General features: G+C 38.7%; 1 protein-coding gene across 1 annotated transcript; it reads right to left on the reverse strand.

The window, feature by feature from the left end:
* Positions 1-11,931: 11,931 nt before the first annotated feature.
* LOC127258331 (uncharacterized) lies at positions 11,932-13,341 on the reverse strand. Its single transcript, XM_051285131.1, has one exon. The coding sequence runs from the start codon at positions 13,339-13,341 to the stop codon at positions 11,932-11,934; it is 1,410 nt and encodes a 469-aa protein (XP_051141088.1).
* Between the last annotated feature and the right edge of the window lie 1,214 nt (positions 13,342-14,555).

Consider the following 14,555-nt stretch of genomic DNA (forward strand, 5'->3'; position numbering starts at 1 on the left):
GTTATATAAATTTATATCAAACACATAATTTATAAATGTAATATATCTACAATTAAATTATTATATTTTTATAAAATAAAATTCATATTAATAAATAATATATAATTATTAATAATATAGAAGTATTGTAACATCCGTAACACTACTAAATTGTAGATTATTATTCTTAATTTTATAATTTTAGTATTATATTATCATCCAACGTATCAAATTAGTTTTATGTTTCTTTATTAGTTATTATTATTATTATTATTATTATTATTATTATTATTATTATTATTATAACATTTTTACATAAAAAATAAATATGTATATAGATAAAATAAAAAATATAATTTACGAATTTTGAAAAAATAATAAAATAAAAAATACATAAATATAAATTAATGGTTCAACAATATACATATATATTTAAATATCTATTTTACCGTCATCGAAATGATAATATTGTGTATTCGATAATTGAAAAATGAGAATTAAACCGAAATGACAATATATTATATTTGATAATTGAAAAGAAAAGACGACAGTAATACATATTTATTATGATAATAATATTTTTTAAAATTATATTTATAATATAAACATATATATTTAAAAAAAATCATAATAATTTTCTAATGTATTTTAGTTTTAAATTATTATTTTTATTAAAAATTATAATAATATTAATAAATACTATCATATTATTTATCACAACAACAACAACAATAATTATTATTATTATATCTTATACAAAATAATAATTATTTATCCATCAAAATCTCTGCTAATCAGGAGAGATTCTATCTTATGCAAAATTTTCACAATTTTTCATTAAAATTCATAGACTTTAAAAGTCTATGGATTGTTGAATACCTCCAAATTTTTAAAAACTTTTAAAAGTTTTGATTGAATACCTCCAAATTTTAGAAGATTTTTAAAAGTCTGGATTGAATACACCCAAATTTTGAAAATCCAACAAAATGCTACAAGTCTAGATTGAATACACCCCCTTAGTTTCAGTTTTAATAATAGTTTAATACGATATTTTTTTAAAAAAAAATTGTAAGATATTGTCAAAATTGAATAATAAAGAAATTTAAGTAATCAAATTGTTATGAGAAAACCAGAAAGAAAACAAATAAAGAATATAGAAGTTTTACGTAGTTCGGTGACGATGTGTCAACCTACGTCCACGGGTAGGAACCAAATAGATTTTATTGTATTGATTCAAAGAGTTACAATAATTGTTGTACGATTAGGAACCGTAGCTATCTATTTATAAGCACCCTCAAAACACCCTAAACTCTAAGTCCATTTGTTATTAATTGGGATGGGCTCAAAGGGAACCCTGTCAATTGAAACAACTTTTTTTGCTTTGGTTCCGGGTCGGGTAGACCGATAAATCCAAGTCACGTTTCAACAATCCCCACCTTGACTTAGAGTTTCTCCAACCATCAAAGGTTCCTCAGTATCTCTCTCAGTCGTCTGTTTCCTGCCAGATGCCCCGATGGGACTTTACTTCCTGCGAATATTCACCAAGTTCAAGCAGTGCTCGAACTTCTTCATTGGTAGCCCATTTGTCAATATATCAGTTGGATTGTGTTATGTAGCTATTTTCTAAATAGAAAACCTGTCTTCCTTCAGAACATCACGGATAAAATTCAACCTTACATCAATATGTTTGGTTCTTTCGTGATACACCGGATTTTTAGCCAAACTCAAAGCACTCTGACTATCACAAAATAACACCGCATTCTCCACCTTCAGACCCAAATGCTAAACTAGACCATGTAACCAGATACCCTCCTTAATACCTTCATTCATTGACATGTATTCCGCCTCAGTTGTCGACAGTGCACCTATAGGTTGTAAAGTAGACTTTCAACTGACTGCACATCCAAACGGAGTGAAGATAAAACAAGTCAGTGATCTTCATTTCACCAAGTCAACTCCTAATCAAAGTCTGCATAGCCAACCAGACCATCACCATGGACTTTATCATCATATACCAGAAAAATATCAGACGCTCCTTTCAAATATCGCAAGATCCACGTTACAGCTCCCCAGTGAGCTTTACCCAGATTAGCCATAAACTTGCTTGCTACACTAACCGCATAAGTAAGATCCGGTCTCGTACATACCATTGCATACATAAGATTTCCAACTGCATTTGAATATGAAACCATCTTCATGTAGCTAAACTCTTCATTTGTAGGCGGTATAGTGCTCCGATCAAGTTTAAAGTGTGCTGCCAAAGGAGTACTTACCAGTTTGGACTGATCAGCAGAGAATGTCTGCAAAACTTTCTCAATATACTTTTCTTGAGAAATCCATAGCAGTCCTGCTTCTCTATCAATCCAGATCTCTATACCCAGTATTTTCTTTGTCGCACCCAAATCCTTCATCTCAAACTCACCCTTTAGTAGAGTCTTCAAGTCATTAATTACAACCATATTTTTAGTTGCAATTAACATATCTTCCACATACAACAACAGATACACAAAGAAATCACTAGAAATTTTCTTCTAGTAAACACAGTTATCAAACTGATTACAAGTATAACCATTAGACACCATGAAAGAATCAAATCTCTTACACCACTGCCTCGGAGACTGCTTCAAGCCATATCGAGGTTTCTTTAACAAGCATATTTGGTCCCTTTTAGGACTGTCGAACCCCTCCGATTGAGACATGTAAATATGTTCTTCTATATTATAATAAAGGAATGTTAATTTTACATCAAGATGCTCTAGCTTCATATCAAAAGCACCCACCATTGCCAAAAGAACCCGGATGGTTTTGTGTTTCACCAGAGGAGAAAACACTTCATGGTAATCGATTCCTTTCTTCTGTGAGAATCCTTTAACCACCAGTCTCGCCTTGAACCTAGCCCTCATTTCTTATAAAGACCCACTTGCATCCCACTAGCTTCACCCCTTTTGGTAGTTCAACGAGATCCCAAGTCTTGTTCTTTTCAAGAGACTGCATGTCTTTATTCATTACTATAATCCATTTTTCTGCATCTTTACTCGCCACAACTTCTTCATATGTTTTTGGCTCATCAGAGCCAACCAACCACCAATGCATAAGCCACAGATCCACATCACATGTATTGACACATCCTGCAAACGTAGCTAGTCTCTGAATATTTCTCTTTTCCTTTCTAGCTGCTATGGAATCTTCAACCCTAGTACCAGCATCATCAGTTTCCTTTGAGGTTTTAACTGATCTGGTTGATCGGATTGATCAATAGTATTATTTTGTTGCTCTTCCTCTAACACAACTCTATCAAGAGTCTCAAACTCTACCTTCTGGTCAACACCACAATCTCTACTCTGATCAAGCATAGCAGATTCATCAAAGATTACATCTCTTCTAGTAAGAAATTTACCCAGGATTTTTACCTTATATATACCATAGTCGATAACCTTTGACTCATGTTGCATACCCTAGAAATATGCATTTTATCGTCCTCGGCTCCAGCTTACCACCATTCACATGAGCATATGCAGGGCATCCAAATATTTTTAGATTAGAGTAATTAGAGGGTTTACCGGACCATACATCTTAAAGAGTCTTTAAGTCAATTGCAGTTGATGGAAATCTATTAACCAAATAGCTAGCAGGGTTAACTGCTTCAGCCCAGAATTGCTTAGATAAGCCAAAAAAATATGCACATACACCTAGCACACGCCATGAGGGTTTGGTTCATACGCTCTGCAACCTCATTTTGTTGTGGTGTGTGTCGTATAGTGCGGTGTCTCACTATACCTTCTTTCTTGCAGAAATCGTCAAATGGAGTGTTGTAGAACTCCAACCCACTATCAGTTCTTAGAGTCTTGACCTGTTTACTTGTCCGTTTTTCAACCATATTCTTCCACTCCATGAACTTCCCAAACACCTCATGTTTAGTCTTTAAAAAGTACAACTAGACTTTTCTTGAATAATCATCTATGAAAGTGACAAAGTAAGAACAACCACCATGCGATTTCACCGGAGAGAGACCCCACAAATCTGAATGAACATACTCCAGAATTTCTTTTGAAGTGTGATGACCGATACTAAACCTCACTCTGCGTTGCTTTCTTTTTACACAAGCCTCACAGAATTGAATTTTACCTATCATATCTCCACCAAATAAACCCTGTTTACTCAACACAGACAACCCCTACTCACTCATATGACCCAATCGACGGTGCCACAAATTTGTCCTGTCGTCATGTTCATCCAAGGACTAGGATACCACCGTCATTCCCATCACTGAACTTCCCTGTAAAAAATAAATTTCATGCTGCAATTTTCCCTTCATCATCACTAGAGCACCTTTTAGGGCTTTCACCCACTCACCTTCACCATGATATTTTAAAACATTCTTCGTTAAGGTGTCAAGAGAAATCAAATTCTTTCTGAGTTTAGGATCATACCAGTAGCTAAATTTCCTAACATTACCTTATGCAATTTTATTTGCACTATCCCGCCCCTCTTTATGGCTAGAACCCTGTCATCACCTAACTTCACTGTTCTATTCCACTCATTGAAAGAAATGAGTAGATCACAAAAGAACGTCATATGGTGAGAAGCACCGGTATCCATAATCCAAGTATTAGCAGTAATAGCACTACAAATTGTCAGAACTTCACCAAGGTCCCCGTCATCAGAACTGTCTATACCACAACAGCACTGCCGCTGTTACTAGACTCAACTTTTGTATTTTCGCTCTTCTGTGGACAATCCCTTTTAATGTGTCTCTTCTTCTTGCAAATGTAGCACTTAACTTTGTTAGATGATTTTGATTTTGAATGCGACCTCTCATTCCCATTACCCCTCTCATGTGGTCTTCCCCTACCTGCAAACAGACCTAAACAAGAAACCTTTTCCAGAAAAACATTTATTTTCTATTCCTTGGACATAAGAGCATCTTTCACATCATTAACAAAAATTGTAGTTCTACCAAATAGCATAGTATCTACAAAATTCTCATATGAACCAGGTAGTGAACATAGTAAAACTAGGGCTTGATCTTCACCATCTATTTTAACCTCAACCCCTTGAAGATCAAGAATAATACGTTTAAAGGTATCAAGATAATCTTTTACCTGAGTACTTTCGGACATCCGGAGGGTGTAAAGTTGTTGCTTCTGATATAGCCTGTTCGTGAGAGAATTGTTTAGGTACTTCTCACACAGTTTATCCCATAGCTCAGAAGTCGTTATCTGATCTACAACCTCCCGTAACCCCTCATCAGTAACTAACAGCAAGATCGCAGACTGAACTTTTGCCAAAATCTCCTTCTTCACCTTCTCCTTTGTGCCTTTAGGAAACTTGTTTTCTCCCTCCAACGCAGCCACACATCCCTGTTGAACCAGAACTGCCCTTATCTTAACCTCCTAGAGCGTGAAATCATTTGACCCATTAAACTTCTGCAAATCAAACTTATACGAGAACATCTTTAATCAATCAGCTATGACTCTGATATCACTTGTTATGACAAAACAAGAAAGAAAATAAATAAAAAACACAGAAGTTTTACGTGGTTAGGTGATGGTGTGTCATCCTTATTATACTGATTCAGAGAGTTACAATCATTATCATACGCCTAGAAACCATAGCTATGTACTTATAAGCACCCTCAAAACACCTTAAACCCTAAATCCATTTGTTATTAATTAGAATGGCCCAAAAGCAACTCTGTCAATTGAAACAACATTTTTGCTTTGGTTCTGAGTCGAGTAGACCGCTAAATCCAAATCACGTTTCAACACAAACAATATAATTTTGTAATTAAGTTTTAATCTTTTTTACGATTTAACTATCTTTTCTATAAAATTTTAATTTAAACATTAATAAAAAAATCAAACCAAAACGTTAAAATAAAATCAAACTAAAAGATAAATACATACTAAGGAAGTGTTTGGTAACTTTTAGCTTATTTAACAATTTTTAGTTGTTTGACCAGCCAAAAAGATAATTAGAGTGTTTGGTAAATAAGCCTTTTGAAACAGCTTATTTGACCCAAAGCTAATTTCTAAAAAGTCATCCTACGTAGCATTTCATAACAACATTTTCACTTTAATTATCTTAATTTTATATTTACCCTTAAATAGTAATTAATTATTCTCTTTACACATATTTTTATTTATTATTTTAATATATATTCATGATAAATTATGATTTTATATTTTAAATTTTAAGTAATTAAATTATTAATTATTTTATATATTATTTATTTTTAAATTTATTAATTTAAGAGAAATTATAAATATTATTGTTGATGCGTTTTTCAATAATAAAAAGTAAAATTCGAAAATAGAAAAATATCCTCGAATTTGATAGATGAGTGTCTGAGATTAGAGATCTCTAAACACTGTAAAATACATAAAATAAAATAAGGAAAAGATAACAATAAAGACTGAAAAATAAAATGGTGATCCCCAAAAGCAATTTTCTTGAATTTGATGTCGATTGAAGATCCCTCCTCTGTACAGTACGGAATCCTTAAATAACCCCTTGAAGATACGGTTCGAACCGCTATCCGGTCGGTTACCATAACCGCTGTTAACTCCCCCAAAAAATTCTCTTCTATCGACACGTATGAGAACCGTCCTACCACGTCCGACCTTTGAAAACCGTTCGCCAGTTGAAACTACCATCCACTATCAGAAACTGCTTTTTCACCCGACCTGCAGGATAGCTACTTTTACTGCCTGACCTTTGAACTTGGTCCGACTTCAATGTCCGACCTTCTTACACCCGACCCTTGGAATTTGTCCCGACTAGGTCCGACTTCACTATCCAAACTATTTAGTCCTGACCAGGTCCAATCTCATCATTTGTCCGACTTTCTTACACCCGACCCTTGGAATTTGTCCTGACTAGGTCCGACTTCGATATCCGAACTATTTGGTCCCGACCAGGACCAATCTCATCATCCGTCCGACCTTTAGGATTAACCCGACCAGGTTTGACCTTAACATCTGACCCCAAGCTCATCCGACCCGGTTATTGCAGTCATACTTGGACTTTCAAAAAGCCCACTAGACGTTTCGAATAAATTTTAACCTAATCTTGGCAGGGCCATTCTCTAAAAACCTATCCATCATTTTTTTGTGCTCAACAACTTGCCTCCTCCCGCCGAAACGTCATTCTTCGAACTATGGAAGACGTGATGTTTTAGGGTTAAAGTGTGATCATCACACTGTGCTGCGTCAAATCAAAGGGTTTATGTTAAACCCTACCTTCATCTTCTCAAACTCACGCATTCACAATTCTGAAAACCCCTTCTGTTCTCCATATAGCTTCCTCCTTTGATTTTACTTCATTTCTATCTTTCTCATCCTCGCGTAAATGGCTAACCAATACGATTCTGCACTTCCCTTCGACGGAACCGAACCCTTAGTACCCCTTGTGTCTTCCAAGGTTCTTACCCCTACAATACGCCCTTACTGCACTACCACTGCAGATGCTAAGTGTATGAGCTCTGTTATTGTGCAAGTTTCTCCTATTATCGTCAACAATGAAGCGTTCAAACCAGAGCGCCTTCTGGACAATATCAAGACTCACTTGACTGATCCAAAAGATACTTATCGGAAATGGTACGCAAGGCTCCTTCCCCATTTTGAAAACCAATGGAAAACCCAAGGGATCAATAAAGCTATCTTTCTTTCAACGCAACCCCTCTATCTACACGCTAAAGTTTTGATGGCCATGGCAGCCTTTTGGCATTCGCAAACAGGTGCCTTTTTCCTCCCTTCAGGTCCTATGGGACCGACCTTAATGGATGTAGCAGTGATCGCGAATTTGCCGATCACAGGCGAGGACCCCGTTCTAGTTTCTCTCGGAAATCAAGAACTTCCCCCAAACCATCAAGGTTGGGCCCTGGCCAAGCTTTCTGAAAGAGAAAGAGGATGGACATACTTTATTAACAAATATCAGGGTAAGGAGGATACCCCTGTTTCCGAGTTGGAACACACTGCTTTTCTCCTCTTTTGTTTCTGCAGGTATATCTTCTCCCTTTTAATTTCTTTTGTATGTCCAAAGTTTGAATGTTCGAGCTTAAATTTCTTTCTTCTTTCTTCACAGATATATCATTCTTTCCCCTTCGAAACTTGTTCTTTCTACTCACATTGACCTAGCCATCCATTTGGCCTGTGGCCTCTTCACTTCATTAGGCACCTTATTTTTAGCCAACCTCTTTGAAGGTTTAACTCGAGTAAGTTCCCGTCTTACGGATACTAAAAAGGCGGACACTGCAGCCTCAGGACCATTTTGGTTCCTGGAATTGTGGCTCCGTCTATACTTCCCATCTGCATTTTTTTGTCACCTCCCAGTTTCTCCCAATCCTTACAGGTCTATTGGCTATGCCTTAGCCAGATTAACCCCGAATTCTTCTTGTCTAAAATCCTCTGATTCTATAATAACCCAAATTTTGACTGAAGATCTGAACAATTCCCGCCTTTTTGTATACACAACCCTAATGCAATATTGGACTGATCTTTTCTTCCTTTATCCTGACCCAACCCATCCTTTAACTCACCCAGATCCTATCCCTCACCCGACCTACATTTTTTCCTGGGATGCCGCGATGAAACCCCGATCTCTTTTTTTCAGTAGGAGGTCAGATAAGAAAAATCGTAGGTCGTTTTATACTTACAATTACCAACCTCAATTTTTGTCGAGGCAATTTGGTTGCTTTCAAGGTATACCAGGACCATGAGCCAGTCCCCACCTCATATTTCAAAGCTCCGAGGGACTGGTAATTCCCGAACTCATCCCGACCTATATTTCTCAACTCACCAGCTATATTACCTCTAATTCATACTTACCTTTCTGCCCAAAAACCTCGACAACTGAAACTTTCCCCGCTTGGTGGTTGGCCACCTGGTCTTTAATTGCCCCTTCGACTGACCAACTGGTCAGGAAACTTGCTCCACCCCCAGCCCTGGCTCTTGGCTCTCCCCGACTAGCAGCCAGAGGAAGAAAAAGGCAAGTACCTGTTGCAGGTGGGTCGGGAGCAAAAAGGCAAAAAACAAAGACCACTCTTGTCATCGACAGGCAGGCCATCGAGGAATACTTGGCATCCCTGCCAATAGACACCAATGGGATGCCAAAGTATTTAAGGCAACAATTTGGTAAGCTTTGTTCCTTTCACTATGTCATTTTTGTATGGTCCATTTTTAACTTCAATATATCTGTTTTAGAAGATCCTTCATTGCCACCGACCACTGGTCTGACCATATCTCAACCGACCGATCATCAATCACCCAAGGCACAACTTCCCATCAATTTATCCTCATTCCGATCAACTGCCGTCCCGACCAAAGAACAACCATCTGTGGTCCGGACCACAGAACAACTACATGTGGTCCCGACCACCACACAACCAACTCCCAGACAATCAGAGGTAAAATGATTTCTGACATAGACAAACAAATATTAATTTCAAACAATAACTTCAAACCTTTCACTGTAGGCACACCGACCAGAAGAATCGATGGGAAGGCTACTTCCTCCCCCAGCGTCGGATATAGTCGCGGTGATGCCCGACCAACCTGTTGTCCTCCCCGACCAAATTGTAGAACCACAACAAGTAAGCGCTAAACCCTTTTTTAACGTTGTCCTTTTGATAAAACTCCTGATACCTAAAACCTATTCCGACCAGGCACCCATTGAAAATGTGGTATTGCCCGAACCCGACCAGGTCGTGGCTTTACCCAATCCACTTGTTCAACAAGTTGATGAGGTTCCTCTTGCTGCTCCCGAACCAGTCCAACCAGACCTACCACCCCATGATGTAGAGGAAATTTCCTACTCAAAGTCGGGTGAAGCCTCCGTTAATTTTGCCCCGCTGGGTCCGGTTGGTACCCTTTCTTATCCATTTTTTGATTTAATTTTCGCCCATCCAATCGTGCTGAAATTTTTTGTCTTTTGTTCAGGGTATGTTATTAGCAGCTGCCCAACATCTTCCACCAGGGGATGAATCAGTTGCTGGCCCGACTATTCGTCCAGTCAACCCCTCAATTTTCCAACTCATGGCCCTTTCTGAGGCTACGGCTGCCCTGAATCAAGGAACCTTCCAACCTTATCTCTCAAAAATTTTACCATGTCTCTAAACTTGCTAATCTCATCCTGTTTTAGGCTACCCAGGAGATGAACATTTTGACCCGAATAAACCTCCCGACTCCCGTCAGAACCATTGTGGAACGTTGCGCCAATTTGGATTTTGCTGACTTAGAACTGGCTGACCTTTCGGTGCTAGTCCAAGTCGCAATAACCCTATTGGTTCAACCTGCCTTGGAGTCGGGAGCTTCACCTATTCTCGATCGGATGATGGCCAGGATCACCGAACTTCAAGCTGAACTTCCTCTGATCCGACCCCCCATCATCCGAGGCGACCTCATCTCGTCCGGCTGCAGATCCTAACAACATTGAAGCAGATTTGAAGAAGGCCGACCAAGACCTCAGCATGGCTAGGGCCCGACTGGACGAGCTTTGACAGGAAAGACATACATTAGCTACTGAAATCTCCCAAAAGACTGAAGAACTTCGACGACTTCAAGAACAATTGGAAGCTCTAGATGATAGCATACAGGAAGGAAGTCGTCTGGTTGAAACACATTGCCTTAACCAAACAAGTCTTTGCGAGCAACTTCAGACAGCTATACAAACGAGACTCGTCCAGAGACACCAAGGAGCTTACCAACGTCGACGGGCCATCAAGTCTAACTAAAATGGACCGATCTTAAAACTGCTTTACGAGCTCTTCTCTCCATGTAATTCAAATATCATGCACATTGCTTCGGACTTAACTATATTAATTCCTATTTCTAGAAACTAAATCCTTTCTTTCCTGCGTTTTTACTAAGTCTAACAAGCAAACACAGATCCGTGTTTATTGCCTATTACTAAATCTCCTAACTTAGAAACCAAAATATCTATATAAACTCCGTACCTCCAACTCCAAAATATCATCATTATTACTTTTTATGGAATATGGTTTCTCCTCGCCTCCGTGTTCCTCTTTCCAACTGGGAAGGTCCTCTCCAACCATTCTTAGTGGGAAAGCACCCCATAGGCCATCATGCTGAAGACATGATACAGGTTCTGAAACAACATGATTTCAAATTCAGATTCTCCGGCAGAGGTAGGAAAACCATTCATCATACCATTGGAGCATATATCCACAGCTACGAACCTTATACCGACATACTCACACGCATATCGGATCTCGACCATCATCTAGACATGATAAACCATCATGTAACCGCCATTCTCCCAGACCTTAGTTGGAACAACGATTTCCAACCACAAAGATCAACGCTCTCCAGACTGAGTGTCCTTGCTGAACGAGAGATTTAGTCCTTGCAAGACATGAAGTCCCGAACTGAACAAAATCTTCAAGACATGCAAGACAAATGGGATCGCTACCACTTGGATTTGGATGACCTTCTGGATGAAGAACCTGAAATGGTCTCGGCAGTCTGGGATGACACCATGGGTTCGAACCCTTTATAGAGTCCCTATGATATTTTTTTCTTTTAATAATTAATGACAAAGTTCCGAAAAGGCAGGGTAATACCTTTTCAGATACTTAGCATTAATATTTTCATGTACCATTTTTCCTTCTTGATTTATGATAATAAAGGCTCCATTTCCAATTACTTTATGAACGATGAAAGGACCTTCCCAGTTGGGAGACCACTTCCCCAATTGATCTACCTTCTTATAGGTCGGCAAAATTGTCTTCCAGAGCAGATTGCCTTCTGCAAAGAACTTAAGGACCACCCTTTTTCCGTAATATTTCGCCCTAATCTCACTCTGCCTAATCACTTGGTCCAAAGCGTTCAATCGATCTGTATCTAACTCTTCCAATTGTCGCTACATCTTTTGTAAATACACCTCATCAATATAGGCTGTTGTACTGGTCACCCTGGGTGAAGGCACGACAAATTATGCAGGTAATACTGCATCTTGCTCGAATGTTAATTGGTATGGGGAGAATCCAGTAGAAGTACTTCTACTATTTCGATGAGCCCACAATGCCTGAGATAGCAGAGTATGCCATTTCCTTGGATTCTCCTCCACCATTTTCCGGATAATGCCAATAATAATCTTATTTGCTGCTTCGGCCAATCCATTCGCCTGTGGATAATACGGTGAAGAATGGTGTAATTTAACATTGTATTCGGCCAAAAACTCAACAAACTTTTCCCCAGTAAACATCAACCCTTGATCGGTTGTGAAAGTGTGAGGAATTCCAAATCGATAGATGATATGATTGAGTACGAATTCGATCACTTCTTTATGCGTCGCATTCTTCAAGGGAACTGCTTCTACCCATTTGGTAAAATAATCAGTCGCCACCAAAATAAAAGAATGTTGTTTCGACGAGGCCGGATGAATTTTTCCAATTACATCCAACGCCCAAGCTTTGAATGGCCAAGGTTTAACCATTGTCTGCAAATCCACTGTTGGCAAATGATGTAAAGGACCATGCTTCTGGCACTCTTGACATCCCTTGGCAAATCTGATACAATCATGAAAATTTTTCGGCCAATAGAATCCCATACGATGGATGGCCCATCGCATATTTAAACCTGCCCGATGCGCGCCACATATTCCTCCATGGACCTCTTCCATTATTTTAATAGATTCATCAGGTCCCAAACACCTCAACAAAACCCTTTCAAAGGTTCTTTTATATAAAATCCCATCAATAAGCTGAAAACGCAAAGCCTTTAAGCGAACACGAACAGGAGTAGTAGAATTTGGAGATTCCAAATATACCATAATCTCTGTTCTCAAATCAGTCCCATAATCGAGATTGCCAATCAACTGTTGACAAGCACTCTGAGCCAGATTATCAGCCAACTGATTTTCCGCTCTTGGTACATGCTCAAAAACTACCTCCCCGATTCTATATAACAAATGTAGCACTACATCTCGGTATCTACGCAAATGGGGAAAATTACACACGTACCGTTTCAATACTTGGTTGATAACAAGTTGAGAATCCCCATAGATTAGAACAGACTGCACTCCCTTAGCGATAAGTGCTTCCAGACCAAAAATCAGTGCTTCATATTCTGCGGAGTTATGCGTCATATCTTCCATTTGAAGCTGTAAATTAATTTTGCCGCCTCTTGGTCCTTCTAGCATCACTCCCGCTCCCGACTTTCCTTTCGAACGGGAACCATCAAAAAACATTTTCCAAGGACTGGTGCCAATATATGGCATTATTTTGTTTTCTGATGACCCATCGCTTGTAAACTTAACCAACAAATCAGCCACAACTTGCCCTTTCACAACATTGAGAGGTCGGTGGCGTAATGCAAAGGGAGCCAGCTTAATAGCCCACATCATTAATCTACCTTGCATGGTCGGTCTGTGCAACATTAGTCTGACCAAATCCATTTTAGAAACCACTTCGGTTTCTCTTGGCAGAATATAATGTTCCAACCGAGTGCCAGCGAAAACTAAAGAATAACACATTTTTTCGGATATACTGTAATTCAACTCAGGTCCTGCTAAAGTTTTGCTTAAATAATAAATGGCTCTTTCCTTACCATCTTCCCATTCTTGTACCAAGAGACTGCTTACCACATCAAAACTGTTCGCCAAATATAACCGAAGAGGTCGGCCGCCTCTTGGAGGAACCAACACAGGCGGGTTAACCAAGGCTTCCTTGATTTCCTCCAATGCCTTCTGTTGGTCCCGACCCCAAGAAAAATCGGTGGCCTTATTCCGTAATAATTTTGTGATAGGTTTTAATTTCCCTGCGGCATTTGATATAAAATGCCTTAGGTAATTCACATTTCCCAAAAAACTTTGTACTTCTTTGACCGCTGAGGCGACCGCATTGTTAGGACAGCTTTGGCTTTGTTCACGTCAAAATCTCTATTCCTTTTTCATGTACTAAAAACCCCAAGAAATTCCCCGCCGAAACTCCAAAGGCACATTTCGTTGGGTTCATTTTCAGGTTGTACTGCTTCATCCGAATAAAAGCATTTTTTAAATCAACCAAATGTGAATCAAAGTCGGTAGACTTAATGATCACATCATCAATATATACCTCCATTGACTGCCCAATAAGATCATGAAAGATAGTGTTCATAGCTCGTTGGTAAGTCGCCCCAGCATTCTTTAAACCGAATGGCATAACTGTCCATTCATAAATTCCCAACGCTCTTGGGCTGCGGTTTTGGGTATATCTTCTTCTGCGAATGAAATTTGGTTATACCCTGCGTATCCATCCATTAAACTCAAAATTCGGTGTCCCGCCGCAGAATCGATCAACATGTCTGCTATAGGCATGACATATTCATGTTTTGGACTGGCGAGATTGAGATCTCTGAAGTCGATGCAAATTTGGATCTTTCCATTTTTTTTGGTTACCAGAACGATATTGGCTAACCATTCCGCATATCGACATGGACGAATGAAACCAACCTTTAGTAGCTTCTCAATTTCTTCTTTGATCTGGGGCATCAATTCTGGACTCACTCTACTTGGTGGTTGCTTGTAAGGCTTAAACCCCTTTTTAATAGGCAACCTATGTTCTATTAACTGCGCGC

This window comes from Andrographis paniculata, unplaced genomic scaffold (assembly GCF_009805555.1).
Source record: "Andrographis paniculata isolate CXL003 unplaced genomic scaffold, ASM980555v1 Contig14END, whole genome shotgun sequence".
Classification (NCBI taxonomy): domain Eukaryota; kingdom Viridiplantae; phylum Streptophyta; class Magnoliopsida; order Lamiales; family Acanthaceae; genus Andrographis; species Andrographis paniculata.